The 16,123-nt window shown below is 46.5% G+C and overlaps 2 protein-coding genes across 2 annotated transcripts; one reads left to right on the top strand and one right to left on the bottom strand.

Moving 5' to 3' along the window:
• LOC118959207 (ubiquitin-associated domain-containing protein 2-like) lies at positions 1-3,642 on the top strand. Its single transcript, XM_036974418.1, has 5 exons — positions 1-944; positions 1,338-1,462; positions 1,981-2,100; positions 3,162-3,268; positions 3,304-3,642. The coding sequence occupies exons 1-5, from the start codon at positions 914-916 to the stop codon at positions 3,620-3,622; spliced, it is 702 nt and encodes a 233-aa protein (XP_036830313.1). The 5' UTR covers positions 1-913; the 3' UTR covers positions 3,623-3,642.
• Positions 3,643-5,149: 1,507 nt separating this feature from the next.
• LOC118959206 (G-protein coupled receptor 183-like) lies at positions 5,150-15,213 on the bottom strand. The gene is made up of 4 exons (XM_036974417.1): positions 15,031-15,213; positions 12,888-13,205; positions 5,935-6,524; positions 5,150-5,604 (listed from the first exon to the last, which is right to left on the bottom strand). Exons 2-4 carry the CDS (start codon positions 13,177-13,179, stop codon positions 5,173-5,175), a joined length of 1,314 nt encoding a protein of 437 aa, XP_036830312.1. The 5' UTR covers positions 13,180-13,205; positions 15,031-15,213; the 3' UTR covers positions 5,150-5,172.
• Between the last annotated feature and the right edge of the window lie 910 nt (positions 15,214-16,123).

Here is a 16,123-nt window from a genome sequence, read left to right as displayed (position 1 = left end):
CTGCCATTCAAAGCCTCTGTCGGTGCTGCCTCTCTATCTCCTGAGGGGCTCAGACGTTAGGAGGGGAAGACATAAATGCTGACACAGAAACCTCCCGCTCCGCGTCTGAGGAGGGTCTTAAGCTGTCAGAGGGTGCTTAGGAGAGCGCTAGTCTGGATGAAGAAACCACGCACAGTGCATTATCACTTCAGGCTTCTGGAGGGAACCAGCCAATGATAGTGTGTGTGTGTAGAAGTTCTCTTGTCTGATGAGGTTTATCTCAGGATGAATGAGTAATGTGTCTACGGTGCATGTTTTTCTTCTTCACAGGAACAACTGTCACGGAGATGGCAGAGGTTTGATCTTTATGCGGAGAAGAAAACGCTAGCTTCTGTTCAATACCCTCTGACATGTCTCTGGGAGGGGGAGTACAGGCAGGTGATCAAAGTACAAGTCAAGTGTCAGGAGTGTTTTTGTTGACGATGTTCATTAATAGAGGCCACTCAAAACCCTCTCTTTGATCACTTTCTGCTGACGAGGACAGTATCCATCAAATGGATTAAATGAAACGAGGGCCAGTGAAGAAATACAATTACTTAAGTTATGCAAATTGAGTGTATGTTTTGTTATTGTGGCAATGACCTGTTTTACCAGCTATAATATGAGCGAGAACCTTTACTGACCATTGATAGTGACATAGCGACCTCAGGTGGCCATTTTTTATTCAGCGCATCTCGAGATTTGCGTGTCAAAAACAACAATCTCGAACAATTTTGGACGAACTCGACCACCGTACTCGATACCCTTTCCCCTCTATCTCACTATGGTGTTTTTTTTTCTTTCTAACTTTTAGTTACTATAGCTAAGTTTGTACCTTCATTTTGCAGTGCCTTTACACAGACAGTCATTATATATATATTTTTCGTTTTCCATCATGTTCACGACCACCGGTTCCCGAGGGCTCGGTAAGTACCAGACTAGTTGATTCGTGTACGAGTGTTTTCGCTCGGTCCTGTCTCGCAGCTTTGCACTGTCATTCATTCTAGATGAATCTTAAGTATTTGAACGGGTCACATCGTCGTTTCTACGCGTACAATCGACGATTCGAGCCTTTACCATTTTTTGTCATAATGTCTAGTATTGCGTGATAACGCTCGATGTTTCATTTAATAAACGACGCTGAATGCTGGCTCAGTACTGTAGTGACAGAACGGTGCATGTGGTTTCCCCGCCCACATTTTCAATACAGTATTTAATGTTACCAGGAACAAGTACTCTGCTGTAAATTCTGATAAGAGTATCAAATTGATTGTGCCCTACAGGTAGGTGATTGATTGATTGGTTGCCTCCCCCCACAGATAAGGCCCCCCTGTCTAAAGGTCTCCTCCTGGTCCTCAGTGGTCTGACTGTCGTGCTAAACCTCCTGCCACAGTACAATCACCTGTTCACCTACAGCCTGCAGGCCATCACGCTGCAGCACCAGGTAGCGGAAAAGAGAGAGAGAGTGTCGTAAATCTCTCCTATCTCCTCCTGTGGATCATGTTGCCAAAGACAGTACAGTATAAAGATGGGCAGAAACTGCTTCTCCAATAAGAAATCCCCGATCACGCTTGTAGCCGACCTTTGGCTAGCTAAACTCATGCCCAGAAACACGTAATCTGCTTTTAATGGTCTTCGTGCCGAACTGCGCATGTGCAGGCTGTCAAATCGAAGACACTCCTTCGATATAAAGTTGTTTTTGATTAAAATTATTACATGTCAGATTGTCACTTTCACGAGGTTGTAGTAATGACAGTTTCGGCTACTTAAGACATTGGCTCAAATCTCAGTTTTGCATTTAGATTTCTAGACAATTAACAACTTAAGGACACATTTTTCGATCTGGTCGGCCAAGTCTGTTTCTCAAGCGTTCCCGGAAGTCTTGTGATGTTGCACCTCTGGGTTTAGAAACTCTGTGGTGTGTGTACTGTGTAACAACCCTCACTCCTCTTCTTCTGTAAGGTATGGCGGTTAGTGTGTGGCAGACTGATCTGTCTGGACCTAAAGGACACCTTCTGCAACAGTCTGCTCATCTACAACTTCCGCATCTTGGAGAGACGGTTCGGCAGCAGAAAATTTGCTGTAAGTTCATTTCAGCTTGTAAACCTCTGTTAGACTCACTGGGCGCGTTCCAGCTGGTCTTTATCGCAGTCGTGCTGCACAGATTATCAGTTGTTTAATCAAATTATCGTAATAATGATGATGATGATGTGGTGGTGGTGATATGATTTTATGTGATGTCATTGTTTCATACTGTAACATCCTGGTTCTTCCTGTAGTCCTAACTGTAACATCCTGGTTCTTCCTGTAGTCCTAACTGTAACATCCTGGTTCTTCCTGTAGTCCTAACTGTAACATCCTGGTTCTTCCTGTAGTCCTAACTGTAACATCTTGGTTCTTCCTGTAGTCCTAACTGTAACATCCTGGTTCTTCCTGTAGTCCTAACTGTAACATCCTGGTTCTTCCTGTAGTCCTAACTGTAACATCTTGGTTCTTCCTGTAGTCCTAACTGTAACATCCTGGTTCTTCCTGTAGTCCTAACTGTAACATCCTGGTTCTTCCTGTAGTCCTAACTGTAACATCCTGGTTCTTCCTATAGGCCTAACTGTAACATCCTGGTTCTTCCTATAGGCCTAACTGTAACATCTTGGTTCTTCCTGTAGTCCTAACTGTAACATCTTGGTTCTTCCTGTAGGCCTAACTGTAACATCCTGGTTCTTCCTGTAGTCCTAACTGTAACATCTTGGTTCTTCCTGTAGGCCTAACTGTAACATCCTGGTTCTTCCTGTAGGCCTAACTGTAACATCCTGGTTCTTCCTGTAGTCCTAACTGTAACATCCTGGTTCTTCCTATAGGCCTAACTGTAACATCCTGGTTCTTCCTGTAGTCCTAACTGTAACATCCTGGTTCTTCCTGTAGTCCTAACTGTAACATCCTGGTTCTTCCTGTAGGCCTAACTGTAACATCCTGGTTCTTCCTGTAGGCCTAACTGTAACATCCTGGTTCTTCCTGTAGTCCTAACTGTAACATCCTGGTTCTTCCTGTAGGCCTAACTGTAACATCCTGGTTCTTCCTGTAGGCCTAACTGTAACATCCTGGTTCTTCCTGTAGTCCTAACTGTAACATCCCGGTTCTTCCTGTAGTCCTTCCTGTTTGGGACGTGGGTGCTCACTGCACTGGTGGACTTCCTGCTGTCCGAAGCGTTTCACTACCTGTTTGACTACCAGGTGTCTGAGCTGCCTGCCGGACTGTGAGTACCTCTACCTTTACACCTGTTCTTCACAGCGGGACCTCTAACTGGGCTGCCTGCCGGACTGTGAGTACCTCTACCTTTACACCTGTCCTTCACAGCGGGACCTCTAACTGGTCTGCCTGCCGGACTGTGAGTACCTCTACCTTTACACCTGTCCTTCACAGCGGGACCTCTAACTGGGCTGCCTGCCGGACTGTGAGTACCTCTACCTTTACACCTGTCCTTCACAGCGGGACCTCTAACTGGGCTGCCTGCCGGACTGTGAGTACCTCTACCTTTACACCTGTCCTTCACAGCGGGACCTCTAACTGGGCTGCACACATGTTCTTGACACCTGAGCTCAATCCCTAAATCAATCCCTTGCTCCTATGGACTCCTTTCCTTGAAGTGTGCACTTGTTCACTGAAGGTGTACCGTTGTATTAACACCACTAGAGAGCAGTGAGATCAACGAGGGGCTCGGTGTGCTGCAGCTACTTCCAAACCAGCTGTAGGCCTATACGTTCTAGATGAAAACATCACACTGCACATGTTGAAAAACTAGGAAGTACTGGCACTCCTTGACCTTTTACCTCATAGAGAGAAGTGTTGTGTTGCTCTTTTAGGGAAGTGAGTTGTCTGTGTTTTTAGTTTCATACCTGGCTAACTTAGGGATAGGCCAGACCTTGGTGAAATAAAACAGTAACAGTGAAATAGAATGGTTTTAATTCCACTTCAAACAGCAGTTAAAAAGTAAGTATTGGAAAGTGAAACCATTTTTATTATGAAAGCATAAATATCTGTACAAAGATCGATGTGACGGAAATGTTGGAGATGAATCAGTAAAGGATTTTATCTCTGCATACGACATCCTGTTCTGTAAACAAGGTTTAGTTCTGGAACCTTGTAAAGGCGCTGTTTAGTTCTGGAACCTTGTAAAGGCGCTGTTTAGTTCTGGAACCTTGTAAAGGCGCTGTTTAGTTCTGGAACCTTGTAAAGGCGCTGTTTAGTTCTGGAACCTTGTAAAGGCGCTGTTTAGTTCTGGAACCTTGTAAAGGCGCTGTTTAGTTCTGGAACCTTGTAAAGGCGCTGCTGTTTTCTTGTGTTTATGGGACCTTGATTTCCATCTTTTTCACATTCGTTTTGAAATAGCAGAGTGAGCAAGGAAGTAAAATTAAAACAAGCATTTCTTATTGGACAAGTTCAGGTAGTCCCTTTCTGTTTCAGTTCCCTTTTCTTCCATTTGGTATGAATACAACCCAGGACAAATAAGTGTGTCTAGACTAGTGGTTCTGTGTCTCTATGGCCTAGTAGTGGTCTAGACTAGTGGTTATGTGTCTCTATGGCCTAGTAGTGGTCATCTCAAGGACCAGGACAGGCTCAGGGGTAGTTGGTTGGATGTGGCTCCTGTCTCAGGGGTAGTTGGTTGGATGTGGCTCCTGTCTCAGGGGTAGTTGGTTGGATGTGGCTCCTGTCTCAGGGGTAGTTGGTTGGATGTGGCTCCTGTCTCAGGGGTAGTTGGTTGGATGTGGCTCCTTTCTCAGGGGTAGTTGGTTGGATGTGGCTCCTGTCTCAGGGGTAGTTGGTTGGATGTGGCTCCTTTCTCAGGGGTAGTTGGTTGGATGTGGTTCCTGTCTCAGGGGTAGTTGGTTGGATGTGGCTCCTGTCTCAGGGGTAGTTGGTTGGATGTGGCTCCTGTCTCAGGGGTAGTTGGTGGGATGTGGCTCCTGTCTCAGGGGTAGTTGGTGGGATGTGGCTCCTGTCTCAGGGTTAGTTGGTGGGATGTGGCTCCTGTCTCAGGGTTAGTTGGTGGGATGTGACTCCTGTATCGGGGGTAGTTGGTTGGATGTGACTCCTGTCTCGGGGGTAGTTGGTTGGATGTGACTCCTGTCTCGGGGTAGTTGGTTGGATGTGGCTCCTGTCTCAGGGGTAGTTGGTTGGATGTGGCTTCTGTCTCAGGGGTAGTTGGTTGGATGTGGCTCCTGTCTCAGGGGTAGTTGGTGTCTCGGTCTCTGGGTCCTGTCTCGGTCTCTGGGTCCTGTCTCGGGCTCTGGGTCCTGTCTCGGTCTCCGGCTCTCCTGTCTCGGTCTCTGGCCCAGGAATGGTCTTGGTAACGTCATCTAAAGCAACAGGACAAGCTGTGTGGCTACCCAGCCTGCTCCTCCCGTCCCGGGTCCCCCCCCGTTTGAAGGGGGTGTCCTCCCCGGTTCGGACCACGCTGGAGAAAGAGGCGCTGACCTGAACCCTCAACATCTTCATCACCCTCCTCTTGTAACCCTTACAGGCAAAGAAGTAGACAAAGGGGTCCAGGCAGCAGTTGAAGTTCATGAGACACACAGTGAAGTGTAGAGACATCTGAAGGGGAGGGAGAGAGGGGTTAGTGGAGGAGTCGGTCACACGTGGATTGGAGATGGACATTGCACACACGCTTAAATACGCAATCTCATGGTCAACACACACACACACACACACACACACACACACACAAATACAATGATATTAACAGATAGGCCTATGTTTGTGTGTCAGTGGAGGCTGGTAGAAGGCGCTGTAGGAGGAAGGGGCTCGTTGTAATTCATGGAATTCATGTTTGACTCTGTTCCATTCATTCCATTCCAGCCTTTACAATAAGCCCATCCTCCTATAGCTCCTCCCACCAGCCTCCACTGGTGTGGAGACAACTACCTGAAAGGCCTGTAGCTCGGTACAGTCTGGTGTGTATCTCAGCTTTCGGATCATATACTGCAGGATGTTGATGTGATAGGGACTGAAACACACTACAAACACCAGCACTACCCCTGCTATCACCCCCGTCGCCTTCTGGCTCCTCAATGACCTGTGACCTCGCCCACCGACCCTACTTCTCGTCACCAACCGCAGCTTCCAAAGCAACACCAAGTAGCAACACAGGATGGTTGCAACGGGAACGGCGTATCCCATGACGACGGCTCCAATGAGGACGTAGGGGAGTCCCTCCACGGCCCCGTTCTCAAAGTTGGGGTACTCCATGCAGGTGGTGGTTCCGTCCGGCTCGGCCCGGGTCATGGTCACGGAGAGGAGGGGTAACGTCTGGACCAGGACTAGAACCCACACCCCTACGCAGACGTAGCGGATGGTCCGGGCCCGGCAGAGCCTGGTGTAACGCAGAGGGAGAACCACGGCTACGAAGCGGTCTACGGCCAGGCAGGTCATGAAATTGACCCCTGCGTAGGTGTTGACGTAGAACAGAAGGGCGGTGACGCGACACAGGGTCTCCCCCAGGGGCCAGTGGAAACCTAGAGGCAGGGAGACTCAAAGATTACCAAGAGAGGTTAGTCCACTTCTGGAACATAACAAGACGCCTGGGATCTGTCTCTCAGGAAAAAGTGTCTGTGTGGATGTTCTCCACCTACATTTAAACACCTACAGTGCCTTCAGAAAGTGTTCACACCCAGTGGTTGGAAAAGTACCCAAACGTCATACTTGTGTAAATGTAAAGATACGTTAATAGAAAATAACTCAAGTGAAAGTCACCTAGTAAAATACTACTTGAGTAAAAGTGAAAGTCACCCGGTAAAATACTACTTGAGTGAAAGTCACCCAGTAAAATACTACTTGAGTAAAAGTCACCCAGTAAAATACTACTTGAGTAAAAGTGAAAGTCACCCAGTAAAATACTACTTGAGTAAAAGTAAAAGTCACCCAGTAAAATACTACTTGAGTAAAAGTCACCTAGTAAAATACTACTTGAGTAAAAGTCACCTAGTAAAATACTACTTGAGTAAAAGTCACCCAGTAAAATATTACTTGAGTAAAAGTCACCTAGTAAAATACTACTTGAGTAAAAGTGAAAATCACCCAGTAAAATACTACTTGAGTAAAAGTCACCCTTTGCATGGTGAATCAATACACCCAGTCACTACAAAGATTCAGGCATCTTTCCTAGCTCAGTTGCCGGAGAGGAAGGAAACCACTCAGGGATTTCATCATGATGCCAATGGTGACTTTAAAATAGTTACAGAGTATCATGGGTGTGATATGAGAACTAAGGATGGATCAACAACATTTGTAGTTACTCCACAATACTAACTTAAATTACAGAGTGAAAAGGAAGCCCGTATTTCAAAACATGCATCCTGTTTGCAACAAGGCACTTAAGTAATACTGCAAAAAAAAAAAAAAAAATCTAACTTTCTTTCCTGAATACAAAGTGTTACGTTTAGGGCAAATCCAACACATCACAGAGTACCACTCTTCATATTTTCAAGCATGGTGGTTGCTGCATCATGTTATGGGTGTGCTTGTCAGCAACAATGACAAGGGATTTTTTTTAGGATAAACAGAATACAGCAAAGTCCCAGAGGAAAACCTAGTCTGCTTTCCAACAGACACTGGGAGAACAAATTCACCTTTCAGCAGGACAATATCCTAAAACACAAGGCCAAATATCCACTGGGGTTGCTTACCAAGAAGACATTGATTGTTCCTGAGTGGCAAAATCTATGGCAAGACTTGAAAATGGCTGTCAATTGACAGTTTAAAAAAAGAGAAGAATTTTAAAAAGAATAATGTGCAAATATTGTACAATCCAGATGTGCAAAGCTTTTAGAGATTTACCCAGAAAGACTCACAGCTGTAATCACTGCCAAAGGTGCTTCTACAAAGTATTGACTCGGGGGTTTGAATACTTATGCAAATTAGATATTTCCAAGAGTTCATTTTCAATACATTTGCAAAAATGTCAACACATGTTTTCACGTTGTCATTATGGGTTATTGTGTTTGTTTTAATTCGGGCTGTAACAACAAAATGTGGAAGAAGTCGAGGGGCGTGAACACTTTCTGAAGGCACTGTATCATTTCTACATACCTACTATCTGCTTTTAGTTGCTTGTTTTAAACTACTTCAAAACAACTATAGTCACCGACCTAGGACGTAGTAGTAGTGGAGTATTACTGACCTAGGACGTAGTGGAGTATTACTGACCTAGGACGTCGTAGTAGTGGAGTATTACTGACCTAGGACGTAGTAGTAGTGGAGTATTACTGACCTAGGACGTAGTAGTAGTGGAGTATTACTGACCTAGGACGTAGTAGTAGTGGAGTATTACTGACCTAGGACGTCGTAGTGGGAGTATCACTGACCTAGGACGTCGTAGTGGGAGTATCACTGAGCTAGGACGTCGTAGTAGTGGAGTATTACTGACCTAGGACGTCGTAGTGGGAGTATCACTGACCTAGGACGTCGTAGTGGGAGTATCACTGACCTAGGACGTAGTGGGAGTATCACCGACCTAGGACGTAGTGGGAGTATCACTGACCTAGGACGTAGTGGGAGTATCACTGACCTAGGACGTAGTGGGAGTATCACTGACCTAGGACGTAGTGGGAGTATCACTGACCTAGGACGTAGTGGGAGTATCACTGACCTAGGACGTAGTGGGAGTATCACTGACCTAGGACGTCGTAGTGGGAGTATCACTGACCTAGGGTGTAGTGGGAGTATCACTGACCTAGGGTGTAGTGGGAGTATCACTGACCTAGGACGTAGTAGTAGTGGAGTATTACTGACCTAGGGTGTAGTGGAGTATCACTGACCTAGGACGTCGTAGTGGGAGTATCACTGACCTAGGGTGTAGTGGAGTATTACTGACCTAGGACGTCGTAGTAGTGGAGTATTACTGACCTAGGACGTCGTAGTGGGAGTATCACTGACCTAGGACGTCGTAGTAGTGGAGTATTACTGACCTAGGACGTCGTAGTAGTGGAGTATTACTGACCTAGGACGTCGTAGTAGTGGAGTATTACTGACCTAGGACGTCGTAGTAGTGGAGTATTACTGACCTAGGACGTCGTAGTGGGAGTATCACTGACCTAGGACGTCGTAGTGGGAGTATCACTGACCTAGGACGTCGTAGTAGTGGAGTATTACTGACCTAGGACGTCGTAGTAGTGGAGTATTACTGACCTAGGACGTCGTAGTAGTGGAGTATTACTGACCTAGGACGTCGTAGTAGTGGAGTATTATGACCTAGGACGTCGTAGTAGTGGAGTATTACTGACCTAGGACGTCGTAGTAGTGGAGTATTACTGACCTAGGACGTCGTAGTGGGAGTATCACTGACCTAGGACGTCGTAGTGGGAGTATCACTGACCTAGGACGTCGTAGTAGTGGAGTATCACTGACCTAGGACGTCGTAGTAGTGGAGTATTACTGACCTAGGACGTCGTAGTAGTGGAGTATTACTGACCTAGGACGTCGTAGTAGTGGAGTATTACTGACCTAGGACGTCGTAGTGGGAGTATCACTGACCTACGGTGGTAGTGGGAGTATCACTGACCTAGGGTGTGGTGGGAGTATCACTGACCTAGGGTGTAGTGGGAGTATCACTGACCTAGGGTGTAGTGGGAGTATCACTGACCTAGGGTGTAGTGGGAGTATCACTGACCTAGGACGTCGTAGTGGGAGTATCACTGACCTAGGACGTCGTAGTGGGAGTATCACTGACCTAGGGTGTAGTGGGAGTATCACTGACCTAGGGTGTAGTGGGAGTATCACTGACCTAGGGCGTAGTGGGAGTATCACTGACCTAGGGCGTAGTGGGAGTATCACTGACCTAGGGCGTAGTGGGAGTATCACTGACCTAGGGCGTAGTGGGAGTATCACTGACCTAGGGCGTAGTGGGAGTATCACTGACCTAGGGTGTAGTGGGAGTATCACTGACCTAGGGCGTAGTGGGAGTATCACTGACCTAGGACGTCGTAGTGGGAGTATCACTGACCTAGGGCGTAGTGGGAGTATCACTGACCTAGGGCGTAGTAGTAGTGGAGTATCACTGACCTAGGGCGTCGTAGTAGTGGAGTATCACTGAACCTAGGGCGTAGTAGTAGTGGGAGTATCACTGACCTAGGGTGTAGTGGGAGTATCACTGACCTAGGGTGTAGTGGGAGTATCACTGACCTAGGGTGTAGTAGTGGATTATCACTGACCTAGGGCGTAGTAGTGGATTATCACTGACCTAGGGCGTCGTAGTAGTGGAGTAATCAGTCTGACCTAGGGCGTAGTAGTAGTGGAGTATCACTGACCTAGGGCGTAGTAGTAGTGGAGTATCACTGACCTAGGGCGTCGTAGTAGTGGAGTATCACTGACCTAGGGCGTCGTAGTAGTGGAGTATCACTGACCTAGGGCGTCGTAGTAGTGGAGTATCACTGACCTAGGGCGTCGTAGTAGTGGAGTATCACTGACCTAGGGCGTCGTAGTAGTGGAGTATCACTGACCTAGGGCGTCGTAGTAGTGGAGTATCACTGACCTAGGGGCGTCTGTAGTAGTGGAGTATCACTGACCTAGGGCGTCGTAGTAGTGGAGTATCACTGACCTAGGGCGTCGTAGTAGTGGAGTATCACTGACCTAGGGCGTCGTAGTAGTGGAGTATCACTGACCTAGGGCGTCGTAGTAGTGGAGTATCACTGACCTAGGGCGTCGTAGTAGTGGAGTATCACTGACCTAGGGCCGGAGTAGTGGAGTATCACTGACGGCTAGGGCGTATAGTGGATTATCAATGACCTAGGGGCGTCGTAGTAGTGGAGTATCACTGACCTAGGGCGTAGTAGTTGGATTATCACTGACCTAGGGGCGTCGTAGTAGTGGAGTATCACTGACCTAGGGCGTCGTAGTAGTGGAGTATCACTGACCTAGGGCGTAGTGGGAGTATCACTGACCTAGGGCGTAGTGGGAGTATCACTGGACCTAGGGCGTAGTAGTAGTGGGAGTATCACTGACCTAGGGCGTAGTAGTAGTGGGAGTAATCACTGACCTAGGGCTTAGTAGTAGTAGTGGTGGAGTATCACTGACCTAGGGCGTAGTAGTGGATTATCACTGACCTAGGGCGTGGTAGTATTGGAGTATCACTGACCTAGGGCGTAGTGGGAGTATCACTGACCTAGGGCGTAGTGGGAGTATCACTGACCTAGGGCGTAGTAGTAGTGGGAGTATCACTGACCTAGGGCGTAGTAGTAGTGGGAGTATCACTGACCTAGGGCGTAGTAGTAGTGGTGTAGTATCACTGACCTAGGGCGTAGTAGTGGATTATCACTGACCTAGGGCGTGGTAGTAGTGGGAGTATCACTGACCTAGGGCGTAGTAGTAGTGAGTATCACTGACCTAGGGCGTAGTAGTGGAGTATCACTGACCTAGGGCGTAGTAGTGGAGTAATCACTGACCTAGGGCGTCGTAGTAGTGGAGTATCACTGACCTAGGGCGTCGTAGTAGTGGAGTATCACTGACCTAGGGCGTCGTAGTAGTGGAGTATCACTGACCTAGGGCGTCGTAGTAGTGGAGTATCACTGACCTAGGGCGTCGTAGTAGTGGAGTATCACTGACCTAGGGCGTCGTAGTAGTGGAGTATCACTGACCTAGGGCGTCGTAGTAGTGGAGTATCACTGACCTAGGGCGTCGTAAGTAGTGGAGTATCACTGACCTAGGCGTCGTAGTAGTGGAGTATCACTGACCTAGGGCGTAGTAGTGGATTATCACTGACCTAGGGCGTCGTAGTAGTGGAGTATCACTGCCCTAGGGCGTAGTAGTGGATTATCACTGACCTAGGCGTCGTAGTAGTGGAGTATCACTGACCTTAGGGCGTCGTAGTAGTGGAGTATCCACTGACCTAGGGCGTAGTGGGAGTATCACTGACCTAGGGCGTAGTGGGAGTATCACTGACCTAGGCGTAGTAGTAGTGGGAGTATCACTGCCATAGGGCGTAGTAGTAGTGGGAGATCACGACCTAGGGCGTAGTAGTAGTAGTGGTGGAGTATCACTGACCTAGGGCGTAGTAGTGGATTATCACTGACCTAGGGCGTGGTAGTAGTGGGAGTATCACTGACCTAGGGCGTAGTAGTAGTGGAGTATCACTGACCTAGGGCGTAGTGGGAGTATCACTGACCTAGGGCGTAGTGGGAGTATCACTGACCTAGGGCGTAGTAGTAGTGGGAGTATCACTGACCTAGGGCGTAGTAGTAGTGGGAGTATCACTGACCTAGGGCGTAGTAGTAGTAGTGGTGTAGTATCACTGACCTAGGGCGTAGTAGTGGATTATCACTGACCTAGGGCGTGGTAGTAGTGGGAGTATCACTGACCTAGGGCGTAGTAGTAGTGGAGTATCACTGACCTAGGGCGTAGTAGTAGTGGAGTATCACTGACCTAGGGCGTAGTAGTGGAGTATCACTGACCTAGGGCGTAGCAGTGGGAGTATCACTGACCTAGGGCGTAGTAGTAGTGGAGTATCACTGACCTAGGGCGTAGTAGTAGTGTAGTAGTAGTAGTAGTAGTAGTGGGAGTATCACTGACCTAGGGCGTAGTAGTGGAGTATCACTGACCTAGGGCGTAGTAGTGGGAGTATCACTGACCTAGGGCGTAGTAGTGGGAGTATCACTGACCTAGGGCGTAGTAGTAGTGGAGTATCACTGACCTAGGGCGTAGTAGTAGTGGGAGTATCACTGACGACTAGGGCGTAGTAGTAGTGGGAGTATCACTGACCTAGGGCGTAGTAGTAGTGGGAGTATCACTGACCTAGGGCGTAGTGGTGGGAGTATCACTGACCTAGGGCGTAGTAGTAGTGGGAGTATCACTGACCTAGGGCGTAGTAGTAGTGGAGTACCACTGACCTAGGGCGTAGTAGGCAATCCTCAGAGGCAGGGCCAGAGTGAAGAGGACGTCGGAGGCGGCCAGGTTGGCAGAGTAGAGCGTGGTAGAGTTGATCTGGGCCAGGTTGGGTCTGATGACGTGCAGTGCCAGGGCGTTACCTAGGAGGCCGAGCGTGAAGACCAGGCTGTAGTGGAGAGACATGACATGGACGCGGGCGACGGGGCGGTGGTCGTACAGGTTGGTGCAGACCAGGGAGGAGGAGGTGTTGGAGTCCAGGTTCACAGTGGAGTTCACACCCTCCGACCACGACATGATGGTTAGTAACAGGAAGTGTAAATCTGAAGCACAGCAGGTGAGGGTTTGGGTGAAGACACTTGCAGTAGTTTAAAATCAACGGACAAAATAAGAGCAATGTTCCATTTGTCTTGCATCATTTGCTCTATAACACTCATGTAGTAATTGCAACCCCAAATATACCCACAATTTGTGGGGGAAATTCACTTTCCTGTGAAAAATGTCTATGCTTAAACCTGTGTGAACTACATACTGTATTATACAGGGTGGAAAAAGTACCCAACTGTCATACTTTAGTAAAAGTATATAAATATTTAATAGAAAGTGACTCAAGTGAAAGTCAGCCAGTGAAATACTTCTTGAGTAAAAGTCTAAAAGTATTTGGGTTGTAAATATATTTAAGTGTAAAAAGTAAATGTAATTGCGCAAATATACTTGTGTGAAAAGTAAAAGTGAAAGTATAAATGACTTGTGAGTCCTCCAGGCCGGAGGCAGGAGGGATGACCACGTGTGCTCTTGAAAGTGCGTGAATTTGACAATTTTCCTGTCCTGCTAATAAAAGCATTGAAAATGTAATGAGTACTTTGGGTGTCAAGGAAAATGTACGGAGTAAAAAGTACAATATTTTCTTTAGGAATGTAAGTGAAGTAAAAGTAAAATTGTCAAAATATAAAAATTGAAGTACAGATTCTACAAAAAACTACTGAAGTACTTTAATATATTTGTACTTAAGTACGTTACACCACTGGTATTATACTGTACTATACTGTATTATACTGTATTATACTGTATTATATCTGTACTATATCTGTGTAAACTACATACTGTAATATAGTACCGTACCTGTGTAAACTACATACTGTATTATACTATCATACCTGTGTAAACGAAAGTGTAATACTGTGTCATACCTGTGTAAACTACATACTGTATTATAGGACCATACCTGTGTAAACTACATACTGTATTATACTATCATACCTGTGTAAACTACATACTGTATTATACTATCATACCTGTGTAAACTACATACTGTATGATACTGTATCATACCTGTGTAAACTACATACTGTAATATACTACCATACCTGTGTAAACTACATACTGTATTATACTGTATCATACCTGTGTAAACTACATACTGTATTATACTGTATCATACCTGTGTAAACTACATACTGTAATATAGTACCATACCTGTGTAAACTACATACTGTATTATAGTACCATACCTGTGTAAACTACATACTGTAATATAGTACCATACCTGTGTAAACTACATACTGTATTATACTATCATACCTGTGTAAACTACATACTGTATTATACTATCATACCTGTGTAAACTACATACTGTATTATACTGTATCATACCTGTGTAAACTACATACTGTATTATAGTACCGTACCTGTGTAAACTACATACTGTATTATACTGTATCATACCTGTGTAAACTACATACTGTATTATACTATCATACCTGTGTAAACTACATACTGTAATATAGTACCGTACCTGTGTAAACTACATACTGTATTATACTATCATACCTGTGTAAACCACATACTGTATGATACTGCACCATACCTGTGTAAACGACAGTGTAATACTGTATCATACCTGTGTAAACTACATACTGTATTATACTATCATACCTGTGTAAACTACATACTGTATTATACTATCATACCTGTGTAAACGACATACTGTATTATACTATCATACCTGTGTAAACCACATACTGAATGATACTACCATACCTGTGTAAACCACATACTGAATGATACTACCATACCTGTGTAGACCACATACTGTATGATACTGCATCATACCTGTGTAGACCACATACTGTATGATACTGTACTCACCAGATGGAAGCGCTCTTAACTCTCAGTCGTCAGTGGTGTTTCAGGAGGGACGTTGGTCCCCTGTGTGACTCCAGAGCCATGTGTCAGGTCAGCCAGAGAATGAAACTCAACAAGTATTAGATATGTCTCTTTTCTTTGCATCAGCTACGGCCGACTAGGCAGAAGTGTGCAGCTTCTGCCACAGCCAGTACCCAGACACACACTTATCATTTCCTGCACCGCAAGCAACCCCTCCTACATTTATTCTGAGTGGTGTGTGTGGTGGGTGCAAGCGTCTCTTCGAATTTGTAAAGATGAATTTATTTGATCAACAGGATGAATAATTTTCAGCATGTTTATTCATGTTTGTAAGGATATCAAACACTCCAGATGATATCGAGGGCACAAATAGGCTGAATGTCAGCTGTTCTTCATGTGAACAGAGTAGAAATTAGAGTAAAGAGGAAGAAGTATATTGACCCAATCGTGACTAGGGCTGGGAATTACCGGGGGCCTCGTGGTGTGATATTACCGGGGGGCCTCGTGGTGTGATATTACCGGGGGACCTCGTGGTGTGATATTACCGGGGGGCCTCGTGGTGTGATATTACGGGGGGCCTCGTGGTGTGATATTACCGGGGGACCTCGTGGTGTGATATTACCAGGGGACCTCGTGGTGGGATATTACCAGTGGACCTCGTGGTGTGATATTACCGGGGGCCTCGTGGTGTGATATTACCGGGGCCTCGTGGTGTGATATTACCGGGGGCCTCGTGGTGTGATATTACCGGGGACCTCGTGGTGTGATATTACCGGGGGCCTCGTGGTGTGATATATTACCGGGGGGCCTCGTGGTGTGATATTACCGGGGGACCTCGTGGTGTGATATTACCAGGGGACCTCGTGGTGTGATATTACCAGTGGACCTCGTGGTGTGATATTACCGGGGGACCTCGTGGTGTGATATTACCGGGGGGCCTCGTGGTGTGATATTACCGGGGGCCTCGTGGTGTGATATTACCGGGGGCCTCGTGGTGTGATATTACCGGGGGGCCTCGTGGTGTGATATTACCGGGGGCCTCGTGGTGTGATAGAGAGAGAGTGAAAACACATTG

The sequence above is a fragment of the Oncorhynchus mykiss genome, unplaced genomic scaffold, assembly GCF_013265735.2.
Source record: "Oncorhynchus mykiss isolate Arlee unplaced genomic scaffold, USDA_OmykA_1.1 un_scaffold_546, whole genome shotgun sequence".
Taxonomy (NCBI): domain Eukaryota; kingdom Metazoa; phylum Chordata; class Actinopteri; order Salmoniformes; family Salmonidae; genus Oncorhynchus; species Oncorhynchus mykiss.
This window is presented reverse-complemented; position numbering and strand designations above follow the sequence as displayed.

Excerpts from the sequence above, each read along its gene's own strand:
- LOC118959206 (XM_036974417.1), bottom strand. The coding sequence starts at position 13,179 with ATGTCGTGGTCGGAGGGTGTGAACTCCACTGTGAACCTGGACTCCAAC. Across the intron at positions 6,525-12,887 it reads GATTGCCTACTACGCCCTAG|GTTTCCACTGGCCCCTGGGG; the intron begins GTCAGTGGTACT and ends CCCTGCCTCTAG. Across the intron at positions 5,605-5,934 it reads CCGAGCTACAGGCCTTTCAG|ATGTCTCTACACTTCACTGT; the intron begins GTAGTTGTCTCC and ends CCTCCCCTTCAG.
- LOC118959207 (XM_036974418.1), top strand. The coding sequence starts at position 914 with ATGTTCACGACCACCGGTTCCCGAGGGCTCG. Across the intron at positions 1,463-1,980 it reads CCATCACGCTGCAGCACCAG|GTATGGCGGTTAGTGTGTGG; the intron begins GTAGCGGAAAAG and ends TTCTTCTGTAAG. Across the intron at positions 3,269-3,303 it reads TCTGAGCTGCCTGCCGGACT|CGGGACCTCTAACTGGGCTG; the intron begins GTGAGTACCTCT and ends TGTTCTTCACAG.